The 22,964-nt window shown below is 33.9% G+C and overlaps 1 protein-coding gene across 1 annotated transcript in view; it reads right to left on the reverse strand.

Moving 5' to 3' along the window:
* The window catches only part of LOC145277900 (aurora kinase C-like), a 46,652-nt gene that overhangs the window by 7,812 nt on the left and 15,876 nt on the right, over positions 1-22,964 (reverse strand). Inside the window, exon 6 of the mRNA XM_080129899.1 lies at positions 8,198-8,346. Within this exon, the coding sequence (XP_079986025.1) occupies positions 8,198-8,346 (149 nt within the window). The remainder of the gene's footprint in view (positions 1-8,197; positions 8,347-22,964) is intronic.

A 22,964-nucleotide genomic window follows, 5' to 3' on the forward strand; every position in this document is an offset into this window, starting at 1 on the left:
AGAGGTTGCAGGGTAGAGAAAAGAGCATCCCCCCACTAAACCACGAAGACTATTTTGTACTCTGTCAAGGCATGATATGCTGTTTTTGGCAGCTCCTGCCCAGATATGGCAACAGTATTCCATCCTTGCACGTACTTGGCTTTTATATAGATAGAGAATTGCATCAGTAGTGAGATATCTTCTGGAGCGGTAGAAGGATCCCACCATCTTTCCAGCGACCTTGGCAACAGACTTTATGTACGTGTTCCATTTCAGATCAGGAGTAAAGGTCAAACCCAGAAGCTTGTCAAAACACGGGGCCTCACCCAGACGAGAGACATCCATCACAATTGATGCCAGATGGGGATCAGAGCATTGATGATGTAAGGATAGGAGTTTGGTTTTGGATGCATTAAAGGTTACCAGCCACATCTTCCCCCACTGAACCACGCGCTCGAGATCAGAGGAGAGAGAATCCGAAAGAACTTTGTCATTTACAGCCTTTGATGTGTTGCCGTAGATAGTCGTGTCATCAGCATAGATGTCAACGAATGATTTAAGTATGTGTTTAGGGAGGTCATTGATGTAGATCAGGAAGAGAGTTGGGCCCAGGATTGACCCCTGAGGAACTCCAGCATTTATATTGCAGGCCTCTGATTTTTGTCCATCTACCACTACTCTTATGAGCCTATCGGAGAGAAATGATTTAATGATAGAGAACACATTTCCAGTTATACCGTAGCTGGAAATCTTGTGAAGTAGACCCTTATGCCATACCTTGTCGAAGGCCTTTGATATGTCAAGAGCAATTGCCCTAGAAAGGAAGCCTTTGTCAAGAGATTCACTAATCCTGTGGGATATAACCGTCAGCACATCTGCGGTAGATCTTGCAGAGCGGAAACCATATTGTGTGTCACTAAGAAGGTTATTCCTGCTGAGGTGGTTGACTATTTCTCTATTTAATATGGATTCCAGCAACTTAGTCATAACACACAGGAGACTTATTTGTCTGTACTGAGAGGGAGAGGACTTATCACCTGAATTCTTAAACACAGGGCAAACTGATGAGGTCTTCCAGGGGGTCGGAAAGCACTTCTCCTTAAGGCAGCGCTTAAATAGTTTCGTAAGTATGGGAGCAAGTTCTGGTTGAAGCTTTTTTAACACTATAATTGGGATGCCATCAGGGCCAGTTGCCTTACTAGAATCTAGGTTCTTGATTAGCTTGGCGACCTCATGCACGGATATTTGTATGTTACCTAGCTTGTTCTGTGTTGTAGGAGGAAATATGGGGAGTTGATGGCCTTCGTCGCATAGGGTAGAATTAGCTGCAAAGTTCTTTGCAAATAGTTTGGCCCTGTCTGACGCTGACTAGATGACCTCTGGTCCATTGATAATGGTTGGGATAGAACGCACAACGCCAAAGTCCAAAAAAAGTCTTCCATGGAAACTTTTTGAAGTTGATGAAGATGATGAGTTGAAAGACATTTGCAAAGTCTGTCAAATTAAAATATCGCGAGGAATAAAACCATCTAACATGACCACAACCAACATGTTAAAACATTTAACTATGAAGCATCCAAATAAATTGGAGGAGCAAAATAAAAAAGAAAAGGAACAAAAAATTACCAACTAGTCACTCAGAGCAGTTTTATTAGTGAGGGTCGAAATCGCAGTCTTTTTTTTTGCTTTTGCCTACGTCACCATCTAGGTGTCACGAATTTTTTTAACCCTCCTTAACTTCAAAGAGTAAATACAATATATACAACTAAAAAAATAATTTTTAAAAATGCTGATTCTATTCATGAAAAATTCTTTTAACTAGAAATTAAAACTTAGGTAAAGATAACTGACTGACAGCAACAGGAGCACTGGTTAACTACTGAGCCACGTGGAAAGGTGTGGGGGGGGGAGGAAATTAAATGATAATAAATTATGATAACCGTCTTTGAAAGGAACTAAACTCCTAAAATTTACTTCTTTAAAATTTTAGGCGGCACTCCCCGGCGATTTTAAAGCACTCTCTCTCTCTCTCAAAAAAAAAAAAAAAAAAATTTAATTTTTAAGTTTACGAAAGATATATTTATTATAACCGAATTCTTGTATGAAGACTGGATCTACTTTATTGGACGTTAATTTGTGAGATAAGTAATTTTTCAATGTTTAATATGTTTTTAAAGTTTCAATTATCAATTAAATTTTTTTAATTGCATTTATTTTTCAATTTATTTAAAAAAAACAGGGTTTTAAATGTATTTTTCAAGGTAACAAGCTTCGAAAGAATTCTAATAAAAAAAAAAATCACTTAATTTTTAATTTCGACAACCCTGAGAATTTAATTATTAAAAAAATATTGAAATGTGACATTTTTTATTTAACATTTCTATTAGTTCAATTAATTTTCTTTCAATAATTCATTTCACTCAAACTTCACCATTTTTTTATCGTTTTCTGTAATTTTGGTAATTATGTTTGCTCAATTTTATCTAGTATTTCATTTGTTTTTTTATAGTGGTATCATTTTTATATGTGTTCCTTTGATATACCCTATTTCAAAATTAGTTTGGCTAAACTTATTCTTCACGTTAGAAACAACGTGTAAAAGCAATGAAAAAGTAAGAAAAAATAATAGGTGTTAACTACTCCTTGTGAATTATGGAGGTCTGAAGAACTGCCGTCACAAATACAACTATCAATAGCCAAACAAAAAATCGTTTTTGAAATTCCTTTAATTGTAACTTTTCGCCATAATACCTTTTTGGTATAAAACACAAAAACTTTCGATTAATGGTATTTCTCATATATGGTCGTTAACTTTGGAAAGGTTATTTTGTATCTACGGCGCCATGTCACATGGTATATTGTTTTTTTTTTCATTACGCACGTTCATTTATAAATTATTAAATTAAATATTTATCTTTTTTATATTTAATTAGTATATATTTTCTTTCTCTTCCGCTATATTTTTTTTATTTAATTCATTAAATCTGTTAATTATGAGGACCAAAATAATGAATCGTGTGTATTTATTCTCTAATTTTCTTGTTTTTGTTCTGTTATATAAATTCTATTTTATTTGTTTTTTCTCTGAAGGATAAATTCTATTTTCTTTGAGTTTTTTTTCTGTATTCCAATTAAGTAAAATAAATTTTCTCTAAAATAAATTTTGCTAAGTTTTCCGTTTAGTTTATTATATAATAATTTTATTTAAACCAAAACACGACGGTGTACTGGTGTAGACATAAAATATCTCTTCCAAAGTTAGGGAACATATTTGGGAACTACTGACCATAAGTATAAAACTACCTGGTATATTTCAAAGCAATAATTCCCTAGGAATCGGAATCGTACTTGGTATCGGAATCGTTAATCAATATTTTCCTGGAATCGGAATCGTATAAAAATTAGGAATCGTCCCAACACTAGTTATGAGTAAATTTGCTTCTTTGGTAATGGGTTTTATTCAGAGTCCAAAACTTCTGATCATAAAGTACTATTGTGTGCTGGATTAGTGGGGGGGGGGGCTATTAATTTTGTATGCCATTTTAGTTCAAGGCTTTGGTTACTAAGCTCTGAACGGGGTTTCATGCACTTCTGCATAAAGACATTTTACAGGAGGTTTAGAACGCCCTCAGCGCTAGCTTTAATCCAGAGTGACATATTGTGTCGAGGATTTTTAAATGATTTCCTAGTGGATTGAGAAATAAAGCTGCCACATGCTGTTTCAGATCTAACCAGTATGGGCTATGACTGAGTTTTAGTGCTTTATTTCATTTAATGAAAATGTAATTGATGTGTAGTATAAAGTTTCATTTTCTGTCAAAAATTATTCTTAGGTGTGTGTGCTTATTTACAAAGGGAATTTTTTCTCCTTCAATCTGCAGGTGTCAGTCATTGTGGAGTTTGTGTTGGTTACAGAAATGGATTCCTTTAGTTTTAGAAAATTTAAAACCATTTTTTTTATTGTCCATCTATCAATTTTATTAATGTTGTAATTTTCTTTCAATGGTTTGGATGCATCTCAATCGGATTCAACAATCATTTACATATAGGGAGCTGTGGATGTCAGGGGTGAGTTCTTTTATGATATTAATTTTAATGTTAAAGAGTTGTTGATAATATGTTGCCTTAAAGTATTCCTTGATACTGCAGGTTCCATAGGGTGGATCCTATGCGTACTTGGAAGGATCTATCTTTTAAGTTCTTTATGAACTCAGGCAGTCTGCCTCTAAATCCAATGTTGTGAAGATTTTTTTATAATACCATATTTCAAACATGGTTTCATATGCTTACTCAAGATTGAAAAATATAGTTATTACATGTTCCTTATTTATGAAGGCTTCTTGAACATAATTTCAGGCTAGTGATGTGGTCTAGAAATCCTCTTGTAGCCACATTGGGTTTGTGAAATTATGTTAGCGTCTAAATATCATGTTAGATGGTTGCTGATCACCCTTTCTAATGTTTTGCATAGGCAGCTTGTGAGAGCTATTGGTCTGTAGCTTTCTGTGTTTGATGTATCTTTTCACATTTTTGGTACGAGTATTATTGTTGTTTGTTTGCATAAACTTGGAAAATCTTGTTTTCATATGTTGTAAATTTTAGGAGTTTTGATTCAGGTGAGATTTTGTTTAAGGAAACTAGTGCACTTCATCTGGTCCTACAGCCAAGTTGTAGGATTTTTCTATGGGGGTTTTCTAGTTCAAGCGAGAGGCTTTCATTATAAAACTGATTTTTGGAGTTAAAGTTTTTGTTTTTTTTCTTTCTTCTTGATCTTTAACTATTTAAAATTTATAGTCATGTTTTGATGAGATTTTTGCAAAGGTTCCAGCTAGTGCATTGGCAAGTTCTTTTTTTTTTTTTTTTTATAGTGATTTTCTTGCCTTTATGAAGAAGTGTTTAATTGGGTTTGAATTATGTTGGAAAACATTTGATATTTTCCTGATCATTTTCCAAATAGTTTTCGGTTTGGTGAAGGTGTTGATTTTTTGTTAAAATTGTTGCAGTTTCTTTTGATTTTTTTGAGTGTCTTCCAAGTTTTAGCTCTTCGATATTTGTATTCTATGAGATGGTTGTTTGTTGATTTTTAAATTTTCTTAAAACTGCCTTTCTTTGTCTGCTGTTTTGCATTCTGGATTTAACTATGGTCTCCCCCTCTAGGAGGGGAATTTTTAGGGATGGATTTTTTGACTATTGTGATGAGTGAATTCTTCCATTGTTTGGATTGGATGTTCTGTTAATTGTAGTGAACAGAGTTCTTGGAATTTAGTAGAGTTGGCTTTGTTTGTATTCCATCTGGGTATGCGTTAGGTTTTGGTTGAGAAGGCATAAGTCATTTTTGTCATTTGTTCAATTTTATTTCCTTTGGAGTTTTACTTTACATCCTCATACAGTGCTGTAGCAGTTAAAGTTTCCTAGAAGGATGAACAGTGAGGGCAAGTGTTTGATTAAATTTTCTCATTCGTTTTTTTATTGGTTCATGAGGAGTAAGCATATTGAGCAGATTGTGATTGTTTTGTGTAATGTTACACGAGTTGCGATTGCTTGGAGATTGGTTTTGACAGCAAACTTATTTTGAGGCAAGTCATTCCTTACAAGAATTGAGTTGTCTATTAGCACGAAGGTCTGCATTAGGAATATAGTTATATTGTTCATAGTTGGGCGTTTTGAGATTGCTATTGTTTTGTAGGAAAGTTTCTTGTAAGCAGACAATGGCTGGGTTGCAGTGTGAAATAAGTAGAAGTTCATTTTAGTTGGATTTTATTACACAATTCCATTGGATGATTTTTTTTTTTTTTTTTTTTTTTTTTTAATTTACATCCATCTCCATCTCTGCACGTAGAGTTTTTTTTAAGTCTTACTGGGGGTTTCTTTCTTTTTGTATAGCACTGGATGTCAATGTAACGTTTGTTTGGGATGTTACTTTGGATTCTAGTTCATTTTTTTTATTTGTGTTGGTTTTCTTTTTATTATTTTCTTTATTATCCATAGCGTCATCAGTTTCCATCTTTTCTAGAATTTATTTTATTCTAGAATCTGTTTTATGTGTCAACTGCTCGACTTTCATCTCGTCGGAAACGTTCTTTACTGTTTTATCATTGGTTGTGTTTTTATTATTTTCTGATGTTTGTTTTACTGGTTTTAGTGGTATTCTTCTTAGTGTTTCTGTTGTAAGTGGGAGTTTTTGGTTTGGATTTGTTGTTTCTGTGGTTTTGTTATTCAGATTTGGGTACAATTTTTTAAAGTTTTTTTGAAAATCTGGCTATTCTTTATGGTTTAGTTTGTTTATTAGTTCTTTGTTTGTGTTATATATTTCATTATGTAGGATTGGTTTATTTGAATTTTGTCATTTCGACAGGAGTTTTCTTGTATGTCTTTAGTATTTTTCTGGCTTCTCAGAAGGTTATGTTTTTTGTATTTCACTTCTGTTATTTCCTTTTATATTTTGCATATTTTAGAAAAGGCAGAGTGATCTTCTCCACAGTTTATGCATTTTATTTTGCTTGTGCATTTTTCTGTGTGGTTTGGTTCACTGCATTTTCTACATATTTTCCCTTTGCAGACTTTGTGGTGCCCATTTTTGTGGCGACTGAAGCACCTTAGTGGAACAGGAATATACTGCTCTACTTTTACATTTGCATATCCAATTTTTTTTTTTTTTTATATTGTAGGGATGTTAAAAAGGTCAATACATATGTATTTGTAGTTATTTTATTATAACTGTTGCTGGTAATACGGACCACTACTTGCTATTTTTTTTTAATTGTCTTATTTCCTCTTTTGTTGCTAGAGATCCCTGATAGCTTCGAATTACTCCTTTTTGATGAGTTTAGTCTTTTGAACTTGTAGAATTTTTCCATTTCTTTATAATTGGTGACTTCAATTGGATTTTTTTTTAATTCAATAATTAAGAATCTCGAGAAGTTCCTTTCATCTATGGTTAATGTAGTTTTCGTTTTTTTTTTTTCCTCTTTATCCTCTGAACTAGAGAGGTCAGAATCATCAGTGATATTTTTTAAGGGTATTTTTGAGGAGTCGAGTTATAGTGTTTTTTTTTGTTTTTTTGTTTTTTTTTTACACAGTGACCACCACTTATCAAAGCCCGGAAGCCACTCAGGGATAAGGGTTATTGCAAGTACATTACGTTAGTGTGGAGATTTGATGAAGTGTTTACTTAAGGGGGCGGTTCATTAGGAATTTGTTAACGTTGGACTTGAAGACATCCAAGTTGTAGTCCAGTGGGAAGCAGGCAGACGGAACAGTTCCACAGGCGTGCAGTTCTAAGAAAGAAGCTTTGCCATATACAAATTTTGAACTGTTTTCATCCACCACACTCCCTACCCATCTCAGAGTCCAAAATTGGGACATACCAAGGGGGAAACCCATTTGTCTTGTCTATGTAGGGGCTACATGGAAGATATTTTTTGGGAATTAGTTTTCAAGCATTTTCTGTTTCCTGTTCACGATGTAGCTCAAAAATACATATGCACAGATGAAGACGTGTTGAGTTCTAATCTTCCCAGTTGATTAACTCTCAGCCATCGCTTGCCATCATATATTCAAAAATAAAAAACATTTCCGGGTAGGGGAAGGGTAAGTTATTGGGTTTGGAGTGGGTTACATATGATGGGGCTTGACATGACCAGCAGATTGATCAGATCGGGCATCTCTGACCTCCCATCTAAGTAAGGGCCAAAGTGATGTGTTGCAGGGGGTATGTCCTCTTTGTGCTCGGGTCATAATCTGCTCAATCACCAGGATCCCATCCCAAAACATCATGGGTCGCCACATATGGCCAACAGGTGGGTCCCATTGAGAGACTTACTCTCTAAATTATTGTTTTTTGTAGAAAATCATTGAGTTTTGCAAAGAGAAAAACAAAAACATCTGCAGTGCATTTGATTCAGGAAGCCAATAGCTTCAGACAGCCTGATGTGCGAGAGGAAGGAAGAGAAAAATATACTAACAATTAAAATTTTTGTTTTTGCAGACAACTCAATTGAAACAAATACGTTAAACATGGTCAAAGCTGCTGCAAAGGTGGGTTCCTGCTACAGTGCTAAAAAACTACTCACACTTGACAGTATTTTGTATCTACAAATCCACCTGTGCATTAAGTGTTGTTGCTACATCTAGGCTAGTGCATTTATCATTAGTCTTTCTCTCAAACAAGGTCAAAAAAAAAAAAAAAAAAAAAAAAAAGTAATTCTACAGGTCTTACCTTGATGTTGGTGCATGGACAGACCAGCCAAAGTCTGCGATTTTTAGTTCTCCTTTCAACCCTAGCAAAATGTTCTCAGGTTTTATGTCTCTATGAATTACGCGCTTTTTGTGGCAATATTGAAGCGCATGAGCCATCTGTGCAATGTACTGTAAAAAAACAAAAAAAAAAAAGTTCTAACTTCATTGGCAGAAGATATGCAAAAAATAAATTTATAAGGATGTTTCAAATGGTAACATTCACACATTAGTTTTTAAAGTCTGAGATTTTCAGTCATTAAATTTTAATACAAATCTATAACTCCAGTTACTTAAAAAAAAAAAAAAAAAAAAGGCTTAGATCATTCTACCATTCAAGAAAGTACAAACCATTGCCTGATGCAATCCTCTACCTATAAGTCAGATAGCTGCCAAGATGAACTACTACTGCCACATAAAATATTGTCTTGACAATTCAAAATAGGTTTCACAATCAAGATTGTGTAAAGACGAAGCTTCAAATATTTAACACATCCCATACATAACAAAAAGAGGAGAGTCTGTCCATATGCATGCATAAAAACTAATACAAATATAACCACTAAGTTATCTTTTCCTCCAACTCTATAGAACATATAACATCTGTACACTATAGTTTGTCATACAAGTGACTGGGGAGTGCTTGTGAATTTGATATTCCCATGAAACTTCCTCTTTCAAAAGAAATCTGGTTTCACCCAAGGGTGAGTGCCACTTAAATGATACAGTATTATCGTTTTTGAGCCTTAGCTTTACTTTCTGTACACTGTTTTGTCTCTTCCATTTATCTCTTCTACTTAAATAACTAAATTATCTTAGTGGTTCCTATGCAACCTGTAGAGAATATAAATATAATAGGCTAATTAATTCTTAGATCAAAAAAATCCTTACATAAACTAAATATTACTCCATGTTAGAACTCCCCTGGTATATATAAGATCCTTATATAACTTATCTCCATTCATTGTATCTAACCAGGCCAAGATCAAAGTGTAGGGACCCCAATTTTCCACGTTCACCGAATCGCAAATTTGAAACGGAATTGTTTTTTTTTAAGTGAAATCATTTTCCATGTTAAATTAATCATTTCCTTTTTTTTTTTTTCTTTTTCAATAATATACTTAAATACTTGCGGTGTATAAATATAAAGAAAACGACTTATTTTTTTCAATTTTATTCTTTATAAATATTGCTAATTTTTTTGAGACCTTAAAAAAAAAAAAAATAAAAATTTTTTAAATCAGTTTCTGCATTCATAAAAAAAAAGAAAAAAAAACTTAGAAAATATTAATCTTATTTTGAAATATTAAAAAAAAGAAGAAAAAAAGAAAAAAAGGTTATGAAAGTATGAATTAAAAAAAAAAAGAAAAAAAGGTTATGAAAGACAATATTCCTCCCCTTCCAAATACACTGTTTATATCTCACTGATTAAGTGAAGTGGGGTTTAAGACAATAGTTTTAACCTAAAAAAAGAGGAAAAACATTTAGAAGGAAGAGGCCACGTTTTCCTTGTCACTCATTGCTGTTATCTGCTGACAGGGAGAAGTGAAAGTGAGTAATGTGTCAAAGTAAGGGAGTGTCATAAATTGAAAGTCAGGAGTTCTGTTCTTTTTTTGTTTTTTTTCAACGGGGGCTCTTAATGGAAAAAAAAATATTCTATTCTCCCATGTTGATTTTTTTTTAATTTTTGGCGCATTTGTTAAACCAGGCTTTGAAAATATTGGTTTAAATTCCAAATTTATGAACTCTGGATTATTTATTCAATTGAATTCTCTTAGAGGACTCTTTGAAGCACTTATTGGCGATTTATTTTTGTCGCATCAGTTACTTTTTATATATTTTTTTTTTTATTAGATTTTTTTTATTTTTTAATTTTGACTAAAATTTAAGTTTTAGTTTTTAGTTTTTTTTTTTTAACAGCCTTCATTAAAAACAGACTAAATACATTTTTCACGTACTTATAAATTTCGAAAGATATACACTAGCTGAAAAATTGGAGACTCCTAGTATTCCCCTTCCTAATATATTATATCTCTGTCTCCCTGACAGTGTAAGTGTGGTTTATAGACAACTAGCATTTCAGCCCGGCCGTTTGGATGTGTATGTTGAGCAAAAAAAGTGGTAGTAGGAAGGCAGGCTCGAACCCGTACTGCAAAGGAGGAAAAGAATGGGGTAAAACCTAACGTTTATGCCATTACGACCACCGCCAAACCGGAAGCGACATTTTTTTTTAATTATGGCTACACAATTTAAAGGAGAGGATAACTTTCAAAAATATCGGCGAAAAGTGATGAATTTATTCTTGATTTTTTAAAAATGTGCACTTTATCGGATATTCCCCTTCATAAAATTGATAAAATGAGACCATTTTTACTAAAATACTGTAAGGAAGGTGGCTTTATTCCAAGTGTTAATTGTATTAGGGAGCTTCATCTTCCAAAATTATTTGTCATTTTGCTGCTTTAAAAGTGAAGCTTGCAAATGAATGGATTAGTATCATAACAGATGAAACAGACTTGTGACAACAGCATTTTAAATATTGTTGCAAACATTTGTGGGGAGTCATTTTTTATTGATGTTCTTACCCTGTCAGAATGCAATCATCAAACAGTAAGCCAAGCATGTGTCCGAGCTATAACTTATTGACATAAAATTCGAAAAGATCCTTGCTTTTGCAATAGATTCGGCAGCCTATTGCAAAAAAGCTCAGAGAAGTCTTGACAAATATCTTGAATAACAGCTACCATGTGTTGTGTTTGGCACACATTTTAAATCTAGTTAGTGAAGTATTCTCAAATTGGTCAGCATTTGATAATGTTACCCAGCTCACTACTTTCATCAGATCAGCCTTTTTTAGAAAGCAGAGTTGAAAAAAAAAAAAAAAAAAAAAAAAGATATTTGAAATGGCTTGAAAATTATTTGTCCAAAGAACAAGTGAAACTTCCGTGTCCCAGATGGAATTCCTGGTTTAATGCTGCCAGATATCACTCATCTTTCATACAATTTTATGAAGGATTCTTTAAGCAAGAAAAGAGTCATGGCCTTGCAGTAGAAAGAATTCTTGAATTAGTAGACGATGATCGATTACATCATGCCTCTTTCCTTAATCTGCGCTTAAATCTGTATTTTATTACAGAGAACTGCACACGTTTAATAAAAGCTTTGACAAGCTTAGAAGAAACTAAATCTCCATTTGCTTGTTTTGTTTATAATTTGATGGAAGATGTGAAACAGTATTTACATGCTGGTATATCAAAATTAACATTTGGCCTTGAAACTGACCGTCTTCTGTCTGAACTAAAAACTGCAGAAAGGGAGAGAGTTATCTCAAACTTCCAAGAATTTTTCAGCCTATCTTTTACTAAATTGAATAAATACCAGGAAGCCTACCCTGTGTATAACTTTTACGAAGTGGCTCGTATATTTGATCCAAGACAACTACCCTGTATAAATCACAATATGGATACATTTGCAGCTATTAAAGACTTTCAAAATCCTTCTACTGAACTTGTAATCCCAAATTTATGTAAACTGCAAAGAAAACTTACCAAATCCTTTTAATATACCAGCATTTTGGAATGCAAATAAGAGCAGATTCCTTCTAAAACAGATTGCTGATGAAGTCATATAGATACCTGTTACTAGTGTTGACGTTGAACGTTCATTTTCTCATATTAAACATTTAATGAATAAAAAACGGGAAACTAACCCCTGCGAATACCAAGCAATTGACAATGTTGTACTTCAATGGACACTTAGAAAAAAGATTTACTGATTTCTAATTTTATATGGAAAATATTAAATTTCAAATTTTGAGCTGTTTTTCAATTTGTTATATTTTTTTTAATGTTTGAATTAATGTTTAAATTTTGTTAAAGTATTTGAATTATGATTGAAATACTGTTTTGCAAAAAGTTGTAGTTTTAATATACTTGAAGTTATTTGTTGTAAATACTTTTTGTGATGATAAAAATTCCAACATGTAAAAACATGTATTTCTTCAAATAGAAGAAAAGTTTGAATTGTTTTATAAGTTTTTATTCATCTCAATTTCTCTTAAAAGTATTAAAAATTCAATAAACAAAAACTAAGGAAAATTAAATTTTGCAAATGTGAAAAAAAAAAAAACAAAAAAAAAAAAAATGGAGTTTACTAAAAGTGGAAACGAAATCAACACACACTGGTAGTTCAGCCCGGCTTTGCTGAGGTCCTATGTACTGTTCATAACAGTATGTGAATATATATATATATATATATATATATATATATATATATATATAAAAATGAAATGTCTGGTTTGTTCAAAGTCGATAAACTAGAAATACAAGTCCGTTTGTAAACATATTTTGAAACAATGACTGTATCTAACCTAACTGTGTTTTTACAAATTAAAAAATATTACCATATTTAAAAAAAAAAAAGCTTTTTTTTCGACACCGTCACTTTCCGATTTTGGCCGAGGACACAGAGTGTAAATACTTCCGGTTTCTTCCATTACCGCTAAGTAAACCTGTCATATTTTTATATAAACAATTACATTAATTCGTTTTTTTTTTTTTTTTTTTTTTTTTTTTTTTTTTTTTTTTTAGGCCTGCTTTTTCTTTAGATATTTTCTTTAACCATTAGCGGTGTATATTTGACTTATTTTTAAATTCTATTTAAACACACACATACTGACTAGCTTTTTATTTCCCTCCAAGTATTTGCGCATTCTTTAACTTTGTTTCAGAAAATTCAGTTTTTCATCATATTCGAAAACAATGATTTTATCTAACCTAACTGTGTTTTTAAATATTAAAAAAAATACCATATTACATAAAACTTTTCCTACAACGTCACTTTCCATTTACGGCCGATTAATTTCGACATTTGTTTTTCATTTTTTTATTTCTTTTTTATATAACCGTTTTTTTTTGTTGCTAACAAAACTTAATTTTTTCCTAAATGCTTCCTTATTTTTTTACATAAACAGTACATTTGCGTGCATTACTGTTACGTCAACCCATTGTATTAATTAATTCATTTTTTAAATGCAGCCTGCCTTTTCCTATATATTATTTTTTACATAAACAGTAAATTCACTTACATTACTGTTTGTTCACTTTACATTTACATATAAACCATTGTATTAATTCCTTCTTTTTTGTGTGCAGCCTGTCTTATCCTTTATATATTAATTTTTACACTTAGCGGTGTCGTTTACTTTTCCAGTTTTTTTATTTGTTTTTTCCTCTTCTCTATTTTAATCATATTAAACTTCTTTCCGCCAACGTTACTTGCATTACTTTTTTTTTTTTTTCATCCTGCTTTTTCTTTATATATTACTTTTTCTTTATATATTACTTTTTGCATTTGCGGTGTACAATTGCCTTATCTCAGTGTATGCTATTTCATTTCGTTATTTGTTTGTTTTTTTGTTTTGTTTTGTTACACAACCACTTTTTTTTTTTTTCTAACAAAAAACTCCATAATTCAATTTTTTTCTACGTGCTTCCTTATTTTTTTACATAAACAGTAAATTCACGTGGATTACTGTTACGCCACTTTTCCTATTTATCACAAACAAACAACCATAGAATTCTTCCTTTTGTTCGATTCTTACATTAGCAATTTGTCCATTTACTGCTTAGGACAATCCCTTTTACTTTTGGCTGTTCTTTGGATATAAAGTCGTTCTTGTTAAGTACCGGTGATGTTACAGTTTTTTTCCGTTTAAAATGCCCCACCACAGATCACACTTAGGTTGGCGTACCCGCAATGCCGATTCAATTCGGCGATTAGTTGACAGTCAAAATCCTGAACGACAAGCATCTGCAAACGAGCAGAGCAGACAACGGATGATTTTGATACATGCCAATGAAGCAGCAGATCAACATACTTCCAGACTTGAGCCAGCAAGATTACTGGTACAACAATCCCGTAATACAGATCTGCTTCGATCTCAATGAAATGAACGTGAGAGACTGCGACATGCGGAAAGACGTCAACAAGAAATTGCAGCTCAGCATCAAACTTGACTCCATGCTCAACCAACCCGGGATTGGGATCGGCTTGCATTCCACTACGACCCTGATGATGATTACAGTTTGAGTCACCAGGTTCAAATCGGCACAATGACTGAAGTATGTCCCTACTGCAAGGCTCTGAAATTTAAGGGGGAAACTAAAGGATTGTGCTGTGCCAAGGGAAAAATTAAACTACCTCAACTTGAGGAACCACCAGAACCATTACAATCTTTGCTTGCTGGATATACTGTTGAATCAAAGCATTTCCTATCGAACATCAGGAAATACAACCCATGCTTCCAAATGATGTCGTTTGGTGCAGAAATCATTACAGCACAATTCATGCCAAGTTAAGGGACAGATTTACCATAAAGTTGGATCTCTGCTTCCTTGCCCAGATGATCATCATAGATTCCTACAACTGTATTTTATCGGTGATAACAATGATGAACTAAATGCACGCTGTGGAATTTCAACTGACACAAGGTCTATTGTTTCCGAACTACAAGACATGCTTCATAATAAAAACAATTTAGTGCGTTTATTCAAAACTGCAATTGAAATGATGCCATCTGATACACACAAGATTGTTATTCGTGCTAACAAAGCTCCTGCTGGAGAACACGTGCGAAGATTCAATGCTCCAACTATAGATGAGGTGGCAATTGTTATAGTTGGAGATCAATTTCAACCGAGGGATATTGTCCTTCATAGGAGAAATGATCAATTGACAAACATTGCAGAAAATCATCGATGCTATGATGCTCTGCAATATCCAATCATTTTCTGGGATGGTTCGGATGGATATAATTTCAATGTTAACATGATAAATCCAGCGCAATGAACTATTATTCATACCAATTAATGATTCGGGAAAATGAAACCAATCACATTCTGAAATGCTGCCAATTGTTCCATAATACATCAGACATGTACGCAAAAATTGAATCTGAACGTTTGCTATTCATACGTTTGAATCAGTCCAAACTTCGCTGAAGAACATGTTCACTTGCGAGATGCAGTTCAAATTGATGGTAATACTACAAACGTTGGAAGACTAACAATTTTGCCATCTTCATATATAGGTAGTCCACGTTATATGCACGAGTACACTCAGGATGCTTTTTCATATGTTCGTCAGTATGGCCGTCCTGACCTGTTCATTACATTCACATGCAACCCTGCCTGGGATGATATACATCAACTATTACTTCCTGGACAATTATCAGTGGATAGGCATGATATTACAGCACATGTTTTCAGACAAAAGTGGAAATCGCTAATAGATTTCATTGTTAAGCATAAAGTCTTTGGGTCTGTGTACTGCTGGATGTATTCAGTGGAGTGGCAAAAGAGGATTACCACACTCACACATACTAATCTGGCTCTATAACAAAATCAGTCCAGATCAAATCGACAATGTAATACGTGCTGAAATACCTGATGCTGACATTGATAAAGACTTGCATGAAGTTGTGACAAAACATATGATACATGGACCTTGTGGTATATTAAATCCAAATTCACCATCCATGAAAGATGGAAAATGCTCTAAGCGATATCCTCGGGCATTACTATCAGACACAGTTACAGGAAATGATGGATATCCTTTATACAGAAGATCTACAGATAATGGTGGTAAATTAGCAATCATACAAATGCGCAATGGTGATATTGAAGTTCTTTTTGTTTGTTTGTTTTTTTTTACATGGTGGTCACCACTTATCAAGGCCCGGAAGCCACTCAGGGATAAGGGTTATTGCAAGTACAGTACGTTAGTGTGGAGATTTGATGAAGTGTTTACTTAAGGGGGCGGTTCATTAGGAATTTGTTAACGTTGGACTTGAAGACATCCAGGTTGTAGTCAGGTGGGAAGCAGGCAGACGGAACAGAGTTCCAAAGGCATGCAGTTCTAAGAAAGAAGCTTTGTTCATGGAATCTACGTTTTGATTTAGACACAGATAAAGAGTGGGGGAAATTTTTCAGTGGATTCAGCTAGACGGGTGTTTTTCGTGAAAGATTGGCGAGGGGGTACCAGAGATTGAATGGAGTTCAGATGAGCACCTGCCATGGAAATAACGATAAAACAAGGATAGGCTCGCAACGTCTCTTCTGTGGGAGAGAAGTTGCAAGGGAGAGAAAAGGGCATCCCCCACTAAGCCACAAAGTCTATTTTGTACTCTGTCAAGGCAGGATAGGCTGTTTTTAGCAGCTCCTGCCCAGATATGGCAGCAGTATTCCATCCTTGGACGTACTTGGCTTTTATACAGATAGCGAATTGCATCAGCAGTGAGATATCTTCTGGAGCGGTAGAAGGATCCCACCATCTTTCCAGCAACCTTGGCAACAGACTTGATGTACGTGTTCCATTTCAGATCAGGAGTAAAGGTCAAACCCAGAAGCTTGTCAAAACACGGGGGCTCTCCCAGACGAGAGCCATCCATCCCAATTGATGCCAGATGGGGATCAGAGCGTTGATGATGTAAGGATAAGAGTTTGGTTTTAGATAACCGGTGGATTGTTCCATATTCACCTTTGCTTTCAAAAGCCTACAAATCGCACATTAATGTGGAATACTGTAACTCAGTTAAGTCCATCAAATACATTTGCAAGTATGTGAATAAAGGCAGCGATATGGCAGTTTTTGGTTTGAAAACTCAAGGCAATGATAGGAATGCAAATATACATATCGATGAAATAGCAGTTTCAAGCTGGAAGATATATAAGCAGTAATGAAGCTGTATGGCGAATTCTTTCATTTCCCATACATGAACGAAGTCTGGCTATTGTTCACTCATCAGTACATTTAGAAAATGGACAACGTGTTTACTTTACAGCTTCAAATGTGCAACAGATAGCTCTTAATCCCCCGGAGACAACATTAACAACTTTTTTGACGTTATGTCAAAATGACGCCTTTGCATCAACACTGCTCTATTCGGAAGTGCCCATGTATTATGCATGGAATAATAGTAGGAAATTATTTGAACGCATATGAGGAGATAGAGTAGACGGACACCCTGGAATTTACAAAGAAAACACAATAGGCCAACTTCATACTATTCATCACAAACAAGATGAATGTTTTTCCTTCGCATGCTGTTGGTAAATGTCCCTGGTCCAACATCTTTCCAGTACTTAAAAATTGTCAATGGTGTTACACATGCCACTTTTCGCAGTGCATGTCAAGCACTGAATTTATTGGAGAATGACGGACACTGGGATGAATGCATTAATGATGCATGTTACACATCGCATCCAATTCAAATTTGTGCATTGTTTGCCATCATATTGACAACTTGCTCCCCTTCATCTCCATTAAAGTTATGCGAGAAATATAAATCGCACATGGCCGAAGACATTTTGCATCAAAAACTCAATGAAACTGCAAATACCTACCTGGATTTTACAGCAGAAATTTATAATGAGGCATTGATACGGATTGAAAATTTTTGCTTAGAAATTGTAAACAAAGTCCTCAGTCAATTGGGATTGACGTCACCTAATCGATCTGCTGTGACTTTGTTTGATGTAGAATTGCATCGGGAACAAACTTACAACACAGATGATCTTTTGTTGTACATTCATTCAAATATTACAAAACTAACTACTGAGCAAAAAGACATTTACAACGAAGTAATGGAAACTGTCAATAATGGGGTGGGAGAAATTTTCTTAGATGCGCCAGGAGGAACTGGTAAAACCTTAATTAAATTAATTTTGGCAACCATTTGATCACATTCTGACATAGCCTTAGCTCTTGCATCATCTGGAATAGCTGCAACATTACTGTCAGATGGAAGAACTGCTCATTCAGCTTTGAAACTACCATTGAATATGCAATTTATGGAAACTCCATTGTGCAACATTTCCAAAACATTGAGTATGGGAAAGTTATTGCAAAAAAAAAAAAAAAAAAAAAAAAAAAAAAAAAATCACTGGAGGCTCTAGATCAATCATTGCAAGACTTGCGTGGTAATGACAGCCTCTTTCGGCATTCAGTATTATTGCTAGCTGGAGATTTCAGGCAAACACTCCTTATAATTCCTTGATCAACACCAGCAGATGAAATAAATGCTTGCCTAAAATATTCCACTTTTTGGCAACATGTGAGAACATTCCATTTGACTAGAAATATGCATGTCCAGCAGCAAAACGATCACCCAGAGTTATTTTCAAATCAATTACTGCAAATTGGGAATGGAAAACTGCCAGCTAGTCTGACGACAGGGCAAATTACATTGCCACAAAACTTCTGTAATAAAGTGACAACAAAAGATGACTTGATTAAAAAGGTTTTTGCGGACATCCAATTTAACTATAAGGATCCCAGTTGGCTGAGTGAACAAGCCATTCTTGCACCCAAGAACAAAGATGTTCATGAACTCAACAGTACTATTCAGTTGAGCATTCCTGGTGAGTTAGTCACATACAACTCTATCGACACTGTTCTTGAAGACAAAGCAGTCAACTATCCAACAGAATTTTTGAATTCGCTAGATTTGCCAGGGATGCCACCTCATGTACTGCAATTGAAAACTGGCGTGCCAATCATCTTGTTGCGAAATATTAATCAGCCCAAGCTTTGTAATGGCATACGTCTTTCTGTAAAAAAATTAATGACTAAACTAATAGAAGCCACAATTTTAACGGGGCCTTTCAAAGGTGAGGATGTCCTGATTCCACGCATTCCTATGATTCCTACAGACATGCCATTTCAATTCAATAGATTGCAATTCCCAATCAGACTGGCATTTGCTATCACAATCAACAAAGCACAGGGACAATCTTTAGAATTGTGCGGCTTATATTTACATACTGATTACTTCTCACATGGGCAATTATGTGTTGCATGTTCTAGAGTCGGTAAACCAGGCAATCTCTTTATTTGCACTGAATCAGGAACCACCAGGAATATCGTGTATCCACAAGTATTGGAAAATTAAACATATCAGACACATGCATTTTTTTTTGTCAATTTACACCATTTACGCCACAGCAACGCGTGGCAGGGTACAGCTAGTGTGTGTGTGTGTATATATATATATATATATATATATATATATATATATATAAAACAAAGTTTTACTCATGTCCATCTAAAATTTCAAAGTTTTACTCATGGCCATCTAAAATTTCAAGTGTTTAGACACAAAATTGACGGGTTTGCAACTAACCTCTCAGCAAAATTTTCTGCCCAAAATTTGATTAAAAAGCTTGCTGCATGTCTGAATACCCTCATATGTAAAATTTCCAATGTTTCGATCCTAAATTGGCTGAATAATTTGCTAGAGACTGCAAAGGTTAAGTCTTTTGAACTTTGACCCCTTAGCAGGCAAATTTTCGTCCAAAAACCGATTAAAAAGCTTACCTTACGCCTGAATAAATTTTATGTAAAATTTCGAAGGTTTAGACCCAAAATTGAATGAGTAATTTGGTAGAGACCGGAGAGGTCAATTTTTTTTTTTAAACTTTGACCCCTTAACATTTGTTTTGGGTTCAAATCAAGTTAAAAAGTTTGATCCATGTTCAAGTAACCTACATCTAAAATTTCAAGTGTTCAGACCCAAAGTTGGCAGAGGAGTTTGGTAGAGTTTTCAAAGGTCAAATCGTACTTTGACCCCTTGACAGCCAAATTTCTGGCCGAAAACCTGATTAAAAAGATTTTCCCAAATCTCAAAACTGTAGACTAAAAATTGACAGTAGTTTTGTAGGAATATGTACACACAGACACAAACAACTTCACTTATATACATATACACACACACACGTGTGAGGGAGGAAGAGAGAAAAATTATATCCTTATTGATCTAGATACCCCACACACTTTACTTTACTCTGTAAATATTTATTATTATTAATATTATTACTACTAGCCAGATCGGAGAAAATGCTGTGGAATATGAAATATATTGAATCAACAAATTTTTTGATAAGGCCCATATTTTTCTGAATAGTACAAGAAATTATTTTTTGGAAACAGAAAAACTACACAGGAAATACGAGTTTAATATATTTCTATAAAAATAATGTCCATTTTATTTTAAATATAGAACTGATAAAAATGTGATAAGTACTAATAAATATTCAGCAATACAAACGAAATCAGATTGTAGGAGAATCTTTAATTTACTTTTTCAGTCCAGCATCTTATGACAATGTTTGCCCGCTCACCACCTGTTACTTCTCAGTTTTTTGTTTTACATAATGACTCCTTTCTTCAATGAAGAACTGCTGCATGACGAAATTACAGGTTCCTTTTTCACGTTGTTAAAACAACGACCATATATTATTAAAATGATATTTGAAAACAAGGCTACATAAGGTCATTCTCATATTTTTGTCCAGGGTTGCCAGATTGGATTTTTTAAGGCCAAATTTTGCGAATTTGAATTATATTGAAACAGTTTGGCCTTCAAAATTGTATTTAGTCTTTTTCAAAGCATAACGTACAGATTAACTGAAGAAAGAACAAGCAGAATATCATATAGACAGTTTTTCAATTTTCTGGCCATTTCTATAGATCTGTACTTTCTTGGGCAAAGTATAAATTTTGTGATATAGTTTCTCTCTTGCAGATAACCCTTTGGTCTTTTCAGTACTTTATCCTCTTTTGACACAAATTATCTATTTATAATTTTTATCCCCTATATTATATTCTAAAAAAAAAAAAAATTATATATATATATATATATATATATATATATATAAACTAGCTATTTATATATTCACCTATGTATGGAGTATTGTCATATTTGGGCTGGTGCATCTGCTTCTAGTCTCTCGCTCCTAAACAAAGTTCAAAAGAGTCGCCAACCTGATAGGTCCTGAACTGTCATCTAAGCTTCAGCCTCTGTCCGTTCTACAAGTACTTTAATGGTGAATGCTCCGACGAACTGCAAGCACTTGTACCACCTCAACGTAAATACCCCCCCCCCGACAAGCAGCTAAATCCCAACCCTTCAAAGTAGAGATACCTAGATGTAAGAGCCTTCTACTCCAGTAGTTTCTTCCCCATAACCGCTAGACTTTGGAATTCCCTTCCGGGTCCCTGCTTCCAAAACTGTACTGACATGCAGAAGTTCAAGTGTAACGTGAGCCGACATTTTGCTGCCCAACTCCCTACACAGTACTCCTGTAACTTATGTCCCTGATAGTAGCCCCCACCCGCCCCCATCAAAGTGGCAATGTGCCTTGTTTGGAGTGAAAATGTAAAAAAAATAAAATAAAAAATAAATAAAAAATTTCATATCTTTATGACCTCTCTATTTAATTAGTTACTCCCCTTAGATTTTACAAGTATCACTTAGATTTCGATAATTCAGAAACTGAGATTATCTCCCCTAATCAACTCAAAATGTTTGTATTGTGATTCCTTTGGAATTTAACTGAATTTTTTTTTTTTTCCTTGTTTAAGACACTTTCTGCAGGTGATATCAATCCTTGTCCAAGAACTTTAACTACCTACTGTTTAGACTAAAAGTTTTAATATACTCTGATTACTATATTAGGCAATAAGTTTGTGAAAAGGGTTCCTATAGATACATAGAGAAAAAAAAAAAAAAATGTGATAATTGAAAACTAGGCCGGCCAGTAGCTGTATTCGTTTTACTTAAAAAATTTTAATTTCTGATATTGTGGATACAAAAATTACGTTCTTTATCATAAAACTACGCAAGGTATTTTAGTGATAAAGGGGCGTATGATGCTATTTCAGAACAGATATTTCTATTTTTTTATTTTCAATATTAGTGGTATTTTTATTAATACTACAAAAAAAAAAAAAAATTGCATGTGGTGCTCCATGTGAGATGACGCCACAAAAAATAGGGAAGAAATGATGAGAAGTGTGAAGGGCCAACATTGCCTTCACATTTTTGCCAAGTTTCAGAAAAATCTGATGGATGAAGCAAAAAGTGTCATTTTTGGGCATTTTTTTTTTTTTTTTTTTACCTCGAGTCCCTGGGAACGCAACAGGAATTTCCACAAAAAAATTTTTTTTACTGTACACATCTATTTAATGAAATACAATTTGTGGCAAAATTACAGGAAAATCTAATGGACGGTTATCTGACAATTGTCCGAAACAGATGCACGCAAAGACGCTAATGAAAACATAGGCCCCTCTCCGATAAATCAGGAGACCAATTTAATAGTATTTATTTCAATTTTATTTTTAATATTTGGACAAATTTTTACTGGACATAATTTCAAGAAATTTTCCAAGGTAATAATAAAAATAAGGCTTTTTCAAGGCAAAAGTCAAAATTCAAGGACTTCAAGCCTGTGTAAACCCTGGATTACTAGCAGGCTGTCCGGCATCATCCAGTCAAAAAATACACTTAAATATGATATTTTAATTTATGCAGATTTCATATTTATTATTAATAGAGACACTTTTCTATTAATTATATTGTAACCAATATATAGTAATGATTTCAAAAATTAAAGAAAAATACGACTTTAGCGGCATCAGTTAGAATCAAAACTACATTTAGCTCTAGTGTTATTCGTTAGCATTCGAGTTAACGAGATGAATATCAAAACTTTCAAAATTAACAGTTTTAATGTATACTTGTGCATGCATATAGAACCACTTTAAGTTAACTTATGCCTACCAATTTCAATTTTGAGCCCTTAACAGCTATTTTTACTGGCTAAAAAACAAATCGAATTTGTTCCACAGGTCCAAATCCTCTATATATCAAGTTTCAAGTCTGTAAACCAAACATTAACAGGAGTTTG

The sequence above is a fragment of the Euprymna scolopes genome, chromosome 6 (assembly GCF_053919585.1).
Source record: "Euprymna scolopes isolate OS-2025 chromosome 6, ASM5391958v1, whole genome shotgun sequence".
Lineage (NCBI taxonomy): Eukaryota > Metazoa > Mollusca > Cephalopoda > Sepiida > Sepiolidae > Euprymna > Euprymna scolopes.